Raw genomic sequence first — 14143 nt, forward strand, 5'->3', positions numbered from 1 at the left:
AAAAAGGAAAGATCCAGAAGTTTGGAGCGCTCGCCCTCCCTCTGGAACAGCGACCCTGGGGGTTCCTCACCCTCTGCACACACAGGGATGCTCCAGATTCCCCGTTTACGCAGATTCCCGCCCGTTGGGATGCCGGGGGAAGGCTCGGCACGTTGGGGTGACGCGCGGGGCCCGGAGGAGACGCAACCGCTGCCCCACGGCGGGCCCAGATGTTGAACAGACTGGAAAAAAGGATGAGCTCCAAGGAAAAATCCCAAGCCACCCACTCCATTGCTACTCCATGAGCCAGCAAAGCTCCATCCAAGAGGTTTTTGCAAGCAGACCCGAGTGACCGACAGAAGCAGCGTCCAAACCTTCAGCTCATTTTGTCTTTTCCCAAAAAACTGAATCATATCTGAAATTTCCATTTCAAAACTGAGGTGTTATATCTAAAAACCAGGGAGAAGATGGATAAAACCAGAGAAAAGATGGATAAAACCAGGGAGAAGATGGATAAAACCAGGGAGAAGATGGATAAAACCAGGGAGAAGATGGATAAAGCAGCTTTAGAAGGGAAAGCTGTAGGAATTAGTGATTGGTTTTTAATTAACCCATCCGGCTCTCCTGATTTCTTGCCCTCCATGAAACTCAATAAAGAAAACTCCAGAGGATCATGAGAATTCCATTGGGATCTGCATTTTGAGACGTTTTTCCCGCTCCTGACATTCCATCGACCCAAGGCTGTAAGATCCAGGGAAAACATTTGTGGAGAGGGACCCTGTGATGGTCACAAAGCCATCTTCACCCACACTGGTGGCCATGGTGACCATCCTGAGCACCCGACTTTTCCGGGACCCCCCAAAGGTTTGGGCTCCTCCAGGGCAGCTGGGGCTCCTCCCATGGATGGGTTAAGGAAGGCGGGGAGAGCTTTGGAAGCTGCTCATGGATGTCCCTTTCCCCATTCCCAACTTCCGAGCCTTGGAAGAGCAGTGGATGAAACAAGAGGAAAGCAGGAAATGGCAAATGCTGTGATTTGCCCTGAATTTCCTGAAGGGTGGAAGAATCCCAGCCCAAACATCCTCTCCTGATGGGATTTTTGGAAGGTCCAGGCTGAGACTCCGGTGCAGGAAGGAGAAGACAAGTTTGGGTTCCATACACCAGGGCTGGAATTTCAGCTGCCAAATTCCCTGTGCCACACGTTCCTCATGGATGGAGGTGCAGGCAACAGAAGGCACCCAACAACTTCTTCAATCCCAGTTTTGAAAACAAAATTCCAACCATGCCGAGGCGACTCCACCTAGGGAAGCACGTGCTGGTTTAAAGGATTTATGGGATTGGGCATTTTAGCTTCCATTAATTTTCCAACTGCTGGAAACAGACAAGGAAACCCAGCTTAGCCAGACCTGAGTTTACAGAGCTCCCAGGTTAATCAGGGGCCAGCCTGTCCCATCCAGCCCTACGGAATCCATGGGATCTGGACACTCTGCTCCTTGCTTTAAAGCACCACCAGCTCCTGTTTCGACCCCTCCATCCTGACAAATATTTGGGATTCTGGAAGCACCGGAGAAACCAGGAATGGGCTGCTCCAGCCACCAGTCCATCCTCTCCCCTGCAGGGCATCCCTGTTTTACGGGAATTCTGCTGAACATTCTTTCAGGCCAAGCAATCCCCTAAAAGATTTGGATCGCCTCTGGAGCGGAAAGCCCCAGACATGGAAGATTCTGGATGCTGCTCATGCCCTGACCATGTCTGCATCCCGCTTTTTTTTACCTTTTAAACTTCCAGGATTAGCCACAACCACTTCCCACCGGACAAATTAAATCCTGCTAAAATTCCTCCTTTGTCCTGCTACTTTGAGTGATCCCGTTTTTATTTTTTCATCTCTCCCATGATTTATTCCCGCCAATTAATCCCAACTAGGCAGAGAACAGAAAATTAGGAGGGATAAAAGGAAAACTGGGATTTGCTGCTGTTAAGAACAAGCCTAAGAGTGGGCTGGCAAAGCCCCTCCATATAAAGGGATTACTCCATCCCTGACCCTTTCCAGGGGAGCTCCAGGTATTATTTTCCATTGATTTACCTTAATGGAAGTAATGCCCCCCTCTCCGTAGGAAGCTGACTCCAGAGCTGTCTAGGCACTGGATCCAATTAAAGGAATAAATACATCTGGCTTCTAAACAGCTCCAAGCCTGGAAAAGCCAGGGGGAAAAGGGCTTTTTTGCATCTCTCCCTCTTGGGCTGGGCCCTGAGGACAGCACGGAGGATGCCTGACATCCAACACTGCTCCTGGAAACCCCTGGCTGCAAGGAATGCCGGGAGCATCCCGGCTTTGATGGGAGCCGGCCCGGGATTGCTTTAACAAGGCTCTGTCTCTCCAGGAGCCGGTGTTGACTCAGAAACCCCCCAGGAGCCTGGAGCCTGCAAATAGTCCAGGCTCAGCCAGGCTCAGCTTCCAGGGAAAGAGGCACAAGCATCCCACCGGAGCAGGGAATACCGGTTGGAATTCCCGTGGAGAGCAGGGAATAAAGGCCGGAAAGCAGAAGCAGCGTCCAAGCTCTGAATGTGACAAATCCTCAGAATTCCCAGGCGGGTTTTGCTCCCTGGGTTTGGCAGCAGAGCAAACAAGGTGGCTGCAGAGCACTTTGTTTGCCACCTTATCCCTGGAAATGCTGCAGGTTTTCCTCCCGCGCGTGGGACAAGCAGAGATGACAACCCCAGGGGGCTGCTGGAGCAGAAGGAAGGTCTGAAAGGCTCCTTGGCTCCTTTTTGCTGCTGATTGGCCAAATCCCAACTGGGAGCTGGCACGTGTCAAGAATCCACATTATTTTCTGGAGAAAACCATGGAATCCCAGAATGGCTTGGGATGGAAGGGAGGTTAAAGATGATCCCGTTCCACCCCCTGCCATGGCAGAGACACCTCCTGCTGTCCCAGGTGGCTCCAACTCCCCTCCAGCCTGCCTTTGGACACTTCCACTCCAGTCTGAGGGAAGGCTTAGTGGTCCAGTCCCTCAAACCAGGAGGAATTTCCAGCTGGAATTCCCATGGGGAATTTCTCTGAACAAAGAGCAAGGATTTTACAAACATCTTTTCCCTCTGGAGCAGAGTGTGAGGATCTCATCCAGGTTTCCCTAACATCAGGCATCCCCCCTAATTCCCTGTGGAGTTAGGTACTCGAGGGTGATAATGGGAGCCACTTCAATGCTCTAAAACCAACAATTTAGTGAAACCCTTTCCTCTGGTCTCCGATTTATCCCAGAGTCATTTATCCCATTGATCCCAACTTCCAGCCCATCCTTTCCTTTCCTCCTGGCTGACACAAAGGACATTTCTGGTCTGGCTGCCCGCCGAGGCGGGAGGTGGGAGCGGAGCCGAGGCGCAGGATGTGGTGCCCGGTACTCACCGACACGGGGGAGTGGACACGTCCCTGTCCCTACAGAGGACAACACAGCACCTCAGGCTGCAGGGCACAACACAGCAGAAAGGAGCCCAAAGGGGAAGTGCCCACAACCCCCTGATGCTCCCAAGGATTGGGAAAGGAAAATGAGGGCTCCTGGGAGCTGCTTGGAGGAGGAGGAGGAGGAGGATAAAGTGCCACAATGGTTTTGTTGTCATTCTGTCACGGAATCCTGGAAAGGGTTGGGTTGGGAGGGACCTTAAAGAGCATCCTGATCCAAACATCTCCCATTATCCCAGCTGGATCCAAGCTCCAATGTCCAGCCTGGCCTTGGGCACTGCCAGGGATCCAGGGGCAGCCCCAGCAAATCTGGGAATTCCATCCCAGGCAGGAATTCCTTCCCAAGATCCCATCCATCCCAGCCCTCTGGCAGTGGGAAGCCATTCCCTGTGTCCTGTCCCTCCAGGACTTGTCCCAGTCCCTCTCCAGCTCTCCTGCCCTGCATGTCACCATCCCACCTGCAGGATCATCAAACCCCGGGAGGGACAGCTGGGATGGGCTCCAGCAGGGCTTGCTCAGCTCTGGGGAGTTATTTAAGCACAGACTGGACTTGTGCAAAGCGAGGGGTGACTCTGGTGCTCCTGAGATGTTTTCCTGATGGTTATTTTCCACTTGGGTCCCTCCCAGCGCGGCCGAGGCTGTGGTTGGTGCAAAGTTCACGGCATTTCGCTTCCATGCACAGGGCCTTGGCTTATAAATATTCCAGAGGGATTTGACTTTTCAAATAAAAACACAGGCAATCGTTCTCTTTGGAAAGAAAATAAACACTTGCAAAGCTCTTTCTACCAGAGCAAGAGCTGCCGGGGCCGTTCGTTCGCGAGGGGGAAGAGATGCCAAGAGAAGGCAAAAAACCGTCACGGCTCCAGCTGAAATCTGTGCCTGCCATCTGGCAAAAATAAGCAGAAAAGGGGAAAAAAAAAAATAGGGAAAAAAAACCCAAAAAACCCCACTGCAGAGGGTTCACACCAAAGCGCTCAGCGGCAGAGGTTTGGATTTGTTGGATCGCTGAAAGATTGCTTCCCCTTCCCAGGTCAGCCTCACCTCTTGACCTGCCCTGATTCCCTTCCAAAGGAGGTTATCGAGATACAAGACTAACAGAGGATTAAAGGAAACTGAAAATAAAAACAAAACACCCCCCCCCCCCTCCTTCCCCCAGCCCCGCTCCCCTCCCCCAAGAAAACATCCTTGCTTTGTTAACCTGACAGTTCAGGGGAGGTGTTGACACAACCCTCCATCTCTGAGGAGCTTAATGTCAACAAATCAGTGTGTTTGGAGTAGCCCTGTCAATGCCATTTACATTAACTTGTCCAACAAGAAATAAAAACAACAATCAGCCATCAAAGACAAAAGGCTTTTTCAGTCATTCTTTGCAAAGTCTTAGGCTGGAAATATTCATTTTTGGAGGTTGTGGCCCTTTGCTTGCTGAAAACCAGAAACCACCTTTTTTTTTTTTTCTTTTTTTTTTTTTGGTTCTTTTTTTTTTTTTTTTTCTTTTTAAGGCCTAAAATACTTTTTGTACTAAAATTTTTGTTTGTTTTCAGCCTTAAAAAAAAGAGGTTTTTTCTTTTGAAGGAGACCCGAGCATCCCATATTAATGAGCTCCACAGCAGCAGCAGCAGGAACCGACTCTCCCTGGTTAACGCAGGAAGAGGGCGGCCTCGGGAGCCAAATGTTAATTATGCTTTGATTCCCATCAGCGTTTTATTTGCTCAGAGACATTTTTGGGCACTTAGTGGAGCGTTTTGGAATTGTGGCTCCAAACCACCATGACCGTTTCATGCAGCACTGGCATGCACCAAAACCCCGGGAAGTTCTCCGTGAACTTTTCCTGCCCCCCGGCACACGCTGTCCCCACCGCGCTGGCGTCCCCCAGAAAACTGCAACGCGCAAAGAAATTCCAGGAATTCCCAAAAACAAGTGGTTTCCATCATCTCCCACAACGGCAAAGGAAAAATTTGGGATTGCAAGGCCTAGAAAAAGCGGAGGCTCTTCAGGCCGCTGCTCCAGCCGGGATTTTGGGCTGGGTTGTTTCTGCCAGGTGGCCACAGAGGCCTCACCCCTGGAAAAATCCAAGGCCATGGCTCAGGACATCTTGATCCAGTTGAAGATGTCCCCCAGAAAAGCACAACGTGCAAACAGATTCCAGAGATTCCCAAAACCAAGTGGTTTCCGTCATCTCCCACAATGGCAAAGGAAAAAATTCGGGATTGCAGCTCCTGCTTGAGCTCCAGAGAAAATGGAAACTCTTCAGGCCGCTGCACCAGCCAGGGGTTTGGGCTGGGTTGTTTTTGCTGGGTGCCCAGAGAAACGGTGGAGGGAAAATCCCTGGAAAAACCCAAGGCTGTGGCTCTGGACAACCCTGATCCAGTTGAAGATGTCCCTGTTTACTGCAGGGCCTTGGGACAGGTGGCCTTCAAGGGCCCCTTCCAGCCCAAACTGCTCAATACAACAATTCCAGGATTCCCAAGAAATACAGGAAAAATTCAGCCCAAAGGGGGAAACATAAACCCGAATCCTGAAACATAAACCCGAAACATAATCCTGGCTCAGATTCCTTTCAGCTCCTTTCACCCCCTCTCCAATGCTGAGTCCCAAGGATCTCCCAAGGCCACTGGAGCCTCCCTGGGGCAGCTGGAGCCGTGACCCCGAGAGGTTTTCCTGCAGCTCCGTGGGGACAATGGGATTCCTCAGCCCCGTCACGGCGCATTTCTGCAGCCTCGGGACTTTGGGCTCAGCTCTTTTCCGTGATGGGGCTTTTTGGAGCTGGAATTTTAGCCCAGGAACTCCGACATGCCCGGGCTGAGGTTCCCTGATGGGCAGGCAGAGGCGTCATTCCAGCTGGGACAAAAGGGAGCAACAAACCTGCACCTCCTGGCACCAGGGGAACACTCTTCACTTGGCCAAAATCCCGTAAATTCAACAGGAATCAGCTCTGGAAGATGAGGGCATTTCCAAACCAGCAGGAGAGCAGGAATGGGTGGTGCTCCGAGGACACCTCATCATCCCAGCATGGGACACAGTCCTGGAGCTACTGGAGCTGTGGAAATCCTGGATTTTATGGGAACCAGGCTGAAAACTCATCTCAAACAGGGCAGCAGCTCCTCTCAGACCCCAAAACTCTCCTGCTTTATCTCCAGTCACACTGATGGATTGGGATGGGTTTGGACCAGCTCCACCCTTGTCCCCAGAGCCCTGAATATCCTCCTAGAGCTGGAATTCCCCCTTTTTGGAAATGTTCCTTCGCCCCCTCTCGCTCTTTCCTTCCTCAGCTGACGCTCATCCCACGTTTTTGGTGCTTTAACAAACACCTCCATCATTTCCTGCATGGCTTTGGACAACACCTTGATCTCCTGCGCTCCAGCAGCAAAGCCCTGGAATTTCAGTGTGCTCCTACATCAGCCACTGGAAAAACTTCCTGAACCCTAGCAGTATGAAGAACCTGGACACCAAAGGATGTGGAGGCCTTTGGGATGCAGCCTGGTCCTTCCTGGCTTGCTCTCACCCACCCTTTGGGTGATCCATCAGCAGCATAAGGAAAAAAAAACTCCCACCAATGTTAAAATATCCCAAAGCTGCAGCTCCCACAAGGCCTCGAACCAGACCTGCAGCTGCCCAAACCAGGCTGAGGTGCCTCCAAACCCTGCCCAGGCTTTGGGGAGCTCAGGGGCTGCCCAGCAAAGCCCAGCTTCTCCTCAGCTGGGGCTTTTCTAACCCAGCTCGGGAAAACAAAAGGCTGCCTCGATCTGTCCTGGTGCTTTTCAAACCAACTCGAGTCCTCCCAGCCTCCAAACCAAGCCTGCCTGGCTCCAAAAGGAAACATTAATATTTAAGGAAGATAAATCACTCCTGGCCCACCTCATAAATCACTGTGGGCATCTCCCCCCAGCTCATCTCTGCTGCTTCATGCTCCGGTGCTGAGACCAATCTCCCTGTCAGATTCCATTACTGGCTCCCGAGTATTCCCAGCGTGATGGGTGGAAGGCTCCAGGTGCTAAACCAACCCACAGCTCCTTTCTCAAGGAGAAATCCAGCCATTTCCAGCCTCTCCTGGCTCTGGAAGGCACCTGCCACAGGACACCTGGATGTTTGGGACAAACCTGGCCAGGATCCGAGTCCTGCCCAGGGGGCAACACCTGATTTATCCGTGGATTTGCCAGTTTGTCCCGCTGATAACAAAGCTGGGAAAGCCACTTCTCCTCACCACAGGAAATCCTTTTGGGGGCTTCTCCCCCACAGGAAACCAGCCTGAGCTCCCCCTGCTCCCAGACCTTCCTGCTGGGATGGGGATGCCCAAGGACACCAGGCTGCAGTTTGGGGGTGCAGCACCTCCCAAATCAGCTCCTTCCAGAGGAGAATCCCAGGGCAAGGGCAGAGTGAAGGAAGCTGCCACTGGGGAATATTAAATCTTCCCTTCCTGTTTATTCCCAGCTCGTGAAAGCAGCAAACAAATCCCAGTTTTGTAAAGAAAGGAAGATCTGAGATTGCTTTTAGAACAACCACAGAGTTCAGGGGATTTGCTGTTTCAAAATAACCTGCTGATCCCAGCTCCCCCCGAGAGTGTATCCACACAAGCTCAGAACAAATCCCATTTAGAGGAGGAAAAAAAGCTGCTGGAGCAAAAAGGAACCTCCCTGGTGATTGGATTTTTCCTACCAATGAGACACCACTCAGCTGACTGCAAAAAGCAACATAAAGCACATTTCTGATGGCAACAGCAGCATAAACACGGGGACTTGAGACAGCAGAGGGAAGAAAGAAACATATGGTGCCTTCCAAGGGAGCAACATTGGGATGGGAGGCATCAGGGACCTGACAAACACTTGGAAACGCAGCTGTAGTTTGAGTAACACACCCATAGGCTGGATTTTTCTGGGGAAAAAAAAAAAATCCTGGATGGCCATGAACTGGAAGTTAAAATATCTAAAATGCAGGTGGGGAATAAATTACGATCCTGCTGGCAGGTGGTGGGCTGGGATGGAGATACCACCCCACAAAATCCGACTTGCAAATCATTGGGAGAGTCCTACTGGAGCCCAGCTTGTGGTGGCAGGTGAAACACCTGTGGAATTGTTCCTCCATCCTCCCCAGCTCCCCAGCACGCCCCAGCGAGTCCCCAGAGCAGCCTGGGGCAGGAGGGAGGGAAGGGCTCACCGGGAGATGGGTGAACACGGCGAAGGTGCTGCGCAGGAAGCCGATGAGATCCACCAGGTAGTCACTGGCCCGGCTGCCCGGCTCCAGGGCCATCCAGTCGTAGTCTGCCAGCTGCAGGAACTGGTCGATCTTCTGGTTGAGGTTGGTGTAGATCTCCTCCTCGGCGGCGTGCCGGGCGTCCTGGGAATGAGACACGGTGTGGGATGGGGGCTTCGCACAAGCAAAATCCCACATGGGATGAGGGCTCCACACATCTGAGACCCCACACCTGACATGGGATGGGGACTCCACACCATTGAGTGGAGAGTATGAGATGGGAGCTCCTCACCTCTGAGCTCCCATGTGGGATGTGGGCTCCTCACCATTGAGACCCCACGTGGGATGGGGGCTCCTCATCACTGAGACCCCACACCTCACACAGGATGAAGGCTCCTCATCACTGAGACCCCACACCTCACACAGGATGAAGGCTCCTCATCACTGAGACCCCACACCTCACATAGGATGAAGGCTCCTCATCACTGAGGTCCCACACGGGATGGGAGCTCCACACCATTGAGACCCTGCATGAGATGGGAGCTCCTCACCTCTGAGGTCCCATGTGGGATGAGGGCTCCTCACCATTGAGACCCCATGTGGGAATGGGGGCTCCTCACAAGCAAAATCCCACATGGGATGGGAGCTCCTCATCATTGAGACCCCATGTGGGATGGGGGCTCAGCACCACTGAGGTCCCATGTGGGATGGGGGCTCCACACCTCTGAGATCCCACACCTCACATGGGATGGGAGCTCCTCATCATTGAGACCCCACATGGAATGGGGGCTCCTCACAAGCAAAATCCCACATGGGATGGGAGCTCCACACCACTGAGACCCCATGTGGGATGGGGGCTCCACCCTACTGAAATCCCACATGGGATGGGGGCTCCTCATCACTGAAATCCCACATGGGATGGGAGCTCCACACCACTGAGACCCGACATGGGATGGGGGCTCCACACCATTGAGACCCCACATGGGATGGGGGCTCCACACAAGCAAAATCCCACATGGGAAGAGGGCTCCACACCACTGAGACCCCACATGGGATGGGGGCTCCTCATCACTGAAATCCCACACAGGAAGGGAGCTCCACCCTACTGAAATCCCACATGGGATGGGAGCTCCACACCTCTGAGATCCCACATGGGATGGGAGATCCACACCACTGAGACTCAACATGGGATGGGAGCTCCACCCTACTGAAATCCCTCATGGGATCGGGGCTCCTCATCACTGAAATCCCACACAGGATGGGAGCTCCACCCTGCTGATGTCCCACATGGGATGGGGACTCCTCACCACCCTCCAATGGGGCAGGAGCTTCACCCAACCTTTAGGCCGGGAGGTGACACAACCCCACAGCTCAAGGAGGCAACCACGAGGCTGCTGCAGGCTGCGGCCGGCGGGACAGGAGCAGCAGGTGGTGGTGGGCAGGATGGAGCTGGATCCTGCCCCTGCTGTGACCTGAGGGCAGTTCCAGAGGGGCTGGAGCAGAGGTTGGCTGCAGCAGTGGGAACCTGGCGCTGGTGACACCGAGGTTGTGGTTCAGGCCCTGGGTGGGCCGTGCAGGAGCTGATGATCCTTGTGGGATGTGCTCTGAACATCCCGTGATCCCGAGATGGGAGAGGAACATTCCCTACGGAAACCCCACCAAATGCAGGGCAGGGCTGGGGTTCAGGAGCCTCCCTGCCAGAGGAAGGGCAAACAGGTGGAAAATTCCAGGAGGGACTTCCTTGGGAACACCAGCCTCACCAAACTGATTCCTGCTGTTCCCACCTCTGGATCTCCACAGGACACAACTCAGACACCCCACTCAACCCAGCCAGACCCCACATAAAGCATCGGGATAAACACTCCTGGAGCGGGATTTAAAGGCTGGAAAATCTGTGAGTTTCTGTCAGCTCAAATTTTTAGGGGATAATGCAAAAAAAGGAGTGGAAAGATGGAGAAATACAGATTCTGGGTGGAAGAGAAGCCTGGTGTCCATGACAGCACTCCAACAGCACAGCGAGGATTTATTTAAATAAGAAATAAATTACCAGGCTTTAGTTTAAAATCTCCTTAATCCTTCAGCTAATTAGGGCTGTAAGTTAAGGAGAAAACCTCCCACGATCTCGACAGGAGCAACGCTCCTGAGGACAAACCCAAAGCCGTGGCGCAACCTTCCCAAAATAGGCCCGGATTATCCTTGGGCTCAGCCCAGCAGGTCCCTCCCAGGCAGGGAGCCCCCGCCCCGCTCACCTTGAAGGTGGTGGTCCCGTAGAGCTTGGTGGTGTGGACGGTTTCGGGGAGGACGTTGGTGATGTTGGTGATGAACTCCTCCAGGAACTTGCAGGATTTCTCCAGGTGGGTGGTGTTGATGATGATCTGGACGAGCTGGGAAGGCAAGGAAGGGTTTCAGCCCCGCTGCCAGGTGAAGGGGTGCCAATTCCATGGAATCCTGGCGTGAAAAGCTGACGCTGTGCAAACACCCCGAGCTTTGATACAGGCTCCAGTCTCTCCCCCTTTAACAACACCTAAATCCAAGATAATTTTCGGGGGGAGGCATTTCCCATGACAGCCACTAATACCACAGGAGGCGATTCTATTTTTTTGGAAGGACTTTCCTACATTGAGCTGTCACTCAGGGCTCCCCAAAAAACTGCCAGGACACATCAGGAGGCTCCTGGCTGCCGCTGAACCCGAAAAAGAACCCACACTTGAGTGACACCGAGCAGCATCACACGGGCCCTGAACAAAGGAACCACGAGGTTTGGCTCTGGCAGGTGTGGGGTGGGCAGATCTCTGCCAGCCCCCGGGGCAGCAGAACGCCCTGGGTTGGTGTCATTTCACTGCTGGAGCGTGGCGGGGCTGTCTGGAGCCACCTCCCGTGCAGGAAGGGTTTGGAAACGCTCCCAAATCTGAGGGAGATTGGATTCATCAGCGATTTCCAAGGGGCAGGCGCAGAAATTGCGAAGTGACACCAGGAAGGTCCCAGCACTGGCGCTGGTGATGTCAGAAAGGTGGTGGTGACACCTTGGGAGGTTCAGCCTGGACACTGGGAAGGAAAAGAGACGCTGGAAAAGGTGCAGAACTGGAACAGGGTGTCCAGGGATGTCTGAGAGAAAGGAAAAAGTTGGGAAGGGAAAGCCATGGTTGACATGATCCAAGGCAGCAATAATTAATTAAGCAATTAATAATTCCTTGGTCAATACCAGCACACAGAGGTCACACCTGCCCTGGGGACCTGCAGATTTACATGGATTAAAATCATCAGAAACCTGATTTTATAGAGAGAAAAGGATGGAGCACCGAGAAAATCTCACATTAGGGTTTATGCCGCAGCAACGTGCTGAACCCACTCAAACATCACCTGGAAATGAGGATTGCTGCCCCATTCCCTCACATTTCCACCTTGGATCTTCCCTGGCCCTCCCTGAAGTCCTCTGACTTTCATTCAGACTCCAAAAAATGAAGAGAGCAAAATTCACAACCAAAAGCAAAGAAACCTCTTCACTTGGCCACAATCCAAAGTTCCCTGCTCTGTCCAAAAACCCTGAACAGTTCCATTGTTTTCATATTTCATATCCCAATATTTCATGGAATGCTCCAAACCAGCACCTCTAAAGGTGCTTGAAGGAGCTCCAAGGGACCTCCTGTCACCCTGCCCTGGAATTCCACAATCCAGGAATGGTTTGGCTTGGAAGGGATCTTAAAGATGATCTAATTCCACCTCCAACACTTCCCACGATCCCAGGTGGATCCAATCCCAATGTCCAACCTGGCCTTGGGCATTCCCAGGGATCCAGGGGCAGCCAGAGGAAATCTGGGAATTGCAGAATCCCAGGCAGGAATTCCTTGCCAAGATCCCAGCCCAATCTCCCCTTTCCCTTGGGAAGCCATTCCCTGGCTCCTGTCCCTCCATTCCCAAGGGAATCCACATCCCACCTCTGTCAGTCCAACGTTTTTCCTCTTGATCACGTTCTGTAAACAGTTGCTCAGGGTCCGGGTCAGCAGCAGGTTTGTGGATTTTCTGATCATGTCATCCACCTCGGTGGAGCTGTGAAATGAAAGGGAAAAGAGGAATTTCCAAGACGCTCCATGGAAAGAAAATCAGGGATTCTCCTCATCCTCCTTCCCGACTCTCCCCTGCCTCATCCCTGAGCAGCTGTGCAGTGCTCCCGTGTTTTAAATACATCCAAATAAGCCAGTTTTGGCCTTTTTTATCCATGTTTCAGGAGGAAAGTTGGATTAACACCGGCAAATCCCACATTCCTCAGCCTCCTGTCCTGGAGGGGCTGGTGCAGCCCAAGGAAGAGCCACCCATGGCAGCCCCACCCCAGTGCTGGGGATTTGAATCCAGGGGAAAAGGTCTGCAGCGGTGAAACCCCAAATCAAATCCCCCAGAATTCCCCTCTCAGCCCTTTCCGGGCTTTTAGACAAAATTACAGAAACGTGGAATGGTTTGGGTTGGAAGGGATCTTAAAAGAAAAGTGGGAAAATTGCAGGAGTGAAATGAGGGCACTGGGAATGGGTTTAAGAAGGAGACACTTCCAAAGATCCCTGGATTTCCACACAGGGGCTCCTTGGCACAGTGCAGCTCCCAGAATCCCAGAATCCCAAAATGGTTTGGGTGGGAAGAGAACTCAAATCCCATCCCACCCCATCCCAAGGGCAGGGACAGCTCCCAGTGTTCCAGATCCCAATCCCAATGTCCAGCCTGGCCTTGGGCATTCCCAGGGATCCAGGGGCAGCCCCAGCAAATCTGGGAATTGCAGAATCCCAGGCAGGAATTCCTTGCCAAGATCCCAGCCCAATCTCCCCTTTCCCTTGGGAAGCCATTCCCTGGCTCCTGTCCCTGCAGCCCTTGGCCCCAGTCCCTCTCCAGCTCTCCTGGAGCCCCTGCAGGGACTCTCAGCATTCCCTGCATTTTGCCCTTCTCCAGGGGAACATTCCCAGCTCTCCCAGCCTGGCTCCAGTATTGGAACACCAGACAGGAAACTCCTGCACCCCATTCCTGCCCTTTCCCAGGTGTCTGGAACAGCAGCACTGCTGGAATTTGGGGGTTTGGCCCCTCCAAGGTGCTCACGGTGCCACTGCTCCTTTCTCCAGGAGGTTTTTCCTACCCACCCTGCCAGAGGCTCTGGATTATCCCTGGCAGCACCAGGAATTGTCCCCCGCAGTCAGGGGCAGGAGAGGGAATTCCCAGTGGGAAGGCCGGGAAGTGTCCTGGTAAATGGAGCCCCTGACCTTTGGCTCTGTCTCCTGCTCCACCTGGCCAAGGAGCCACGTCACAAAGCTGGGATTGATGTGGGAAACAGAATCCAACCTTGAAGTTATCCCGGGAGAAAGGTGGAGGATGCTGGGATGCTGCAAGTGGGGGGAGGGAATGGGTGAGGTGGGATCTTGGGAAGGAATTCCTGCCTGGGAGGGCGGGGAGGCCCTGGAATGGAATTCCCAGATTTGCTGTGGCTGCCCCTGGATCCCTGGGAATGCCCAAGGCCAGGTTGGACACTGGGATTGGAGCAGCCTGGGA

General features: G+C 53.0%; 1 protein-coding gene across 4 annotated transcripts in view; it reads right to left on the reverse strand.

The window, feature by feature from the left end:
* EXOC6B (exocyst complex component 6B) overlaps positions 1-14143 on the reverse strand; it is a 282178-nt gene that overhangs the window by 93247 nt on the left and 174788 nt on the right. For all 4 annotated transcript variants that reach the window (XM_058837776.1, XM_058837775.1, XM_058837778.1 and 1 more), the window contains 3 exons: positions 12556-12667; positions 10870-11004; positions 8585-8764 (listed from right to left, as the gene is read on the reverse strand). In XM_058837776.1, the coding sequence (XP_058693759.1) occupies positions 8585-8764; positions 10870-11004; positions 12556-12667 (427 nt within the window). The remainder of the gene's footprint in view (positions 1-8584; positions 8765-10869; positions 11005-12555; positions 12668-14143) is intronic.

This window comes from Poecile atricapillus, chromosome 4 (assembly GCF_030490865.1).
Source record: "Poecile atricapillus isolate bPoeAtr1 chromosome 4, bPoeAtr1.hap1, whole genome shotgun sequence".
NCBI classification, from domain to species: domain Eukaryota; kingdom Metazoa; phylum Chordata; class Aves; order Passeriformes; family Paridae; genus Poecile; species Poecile atricapillus.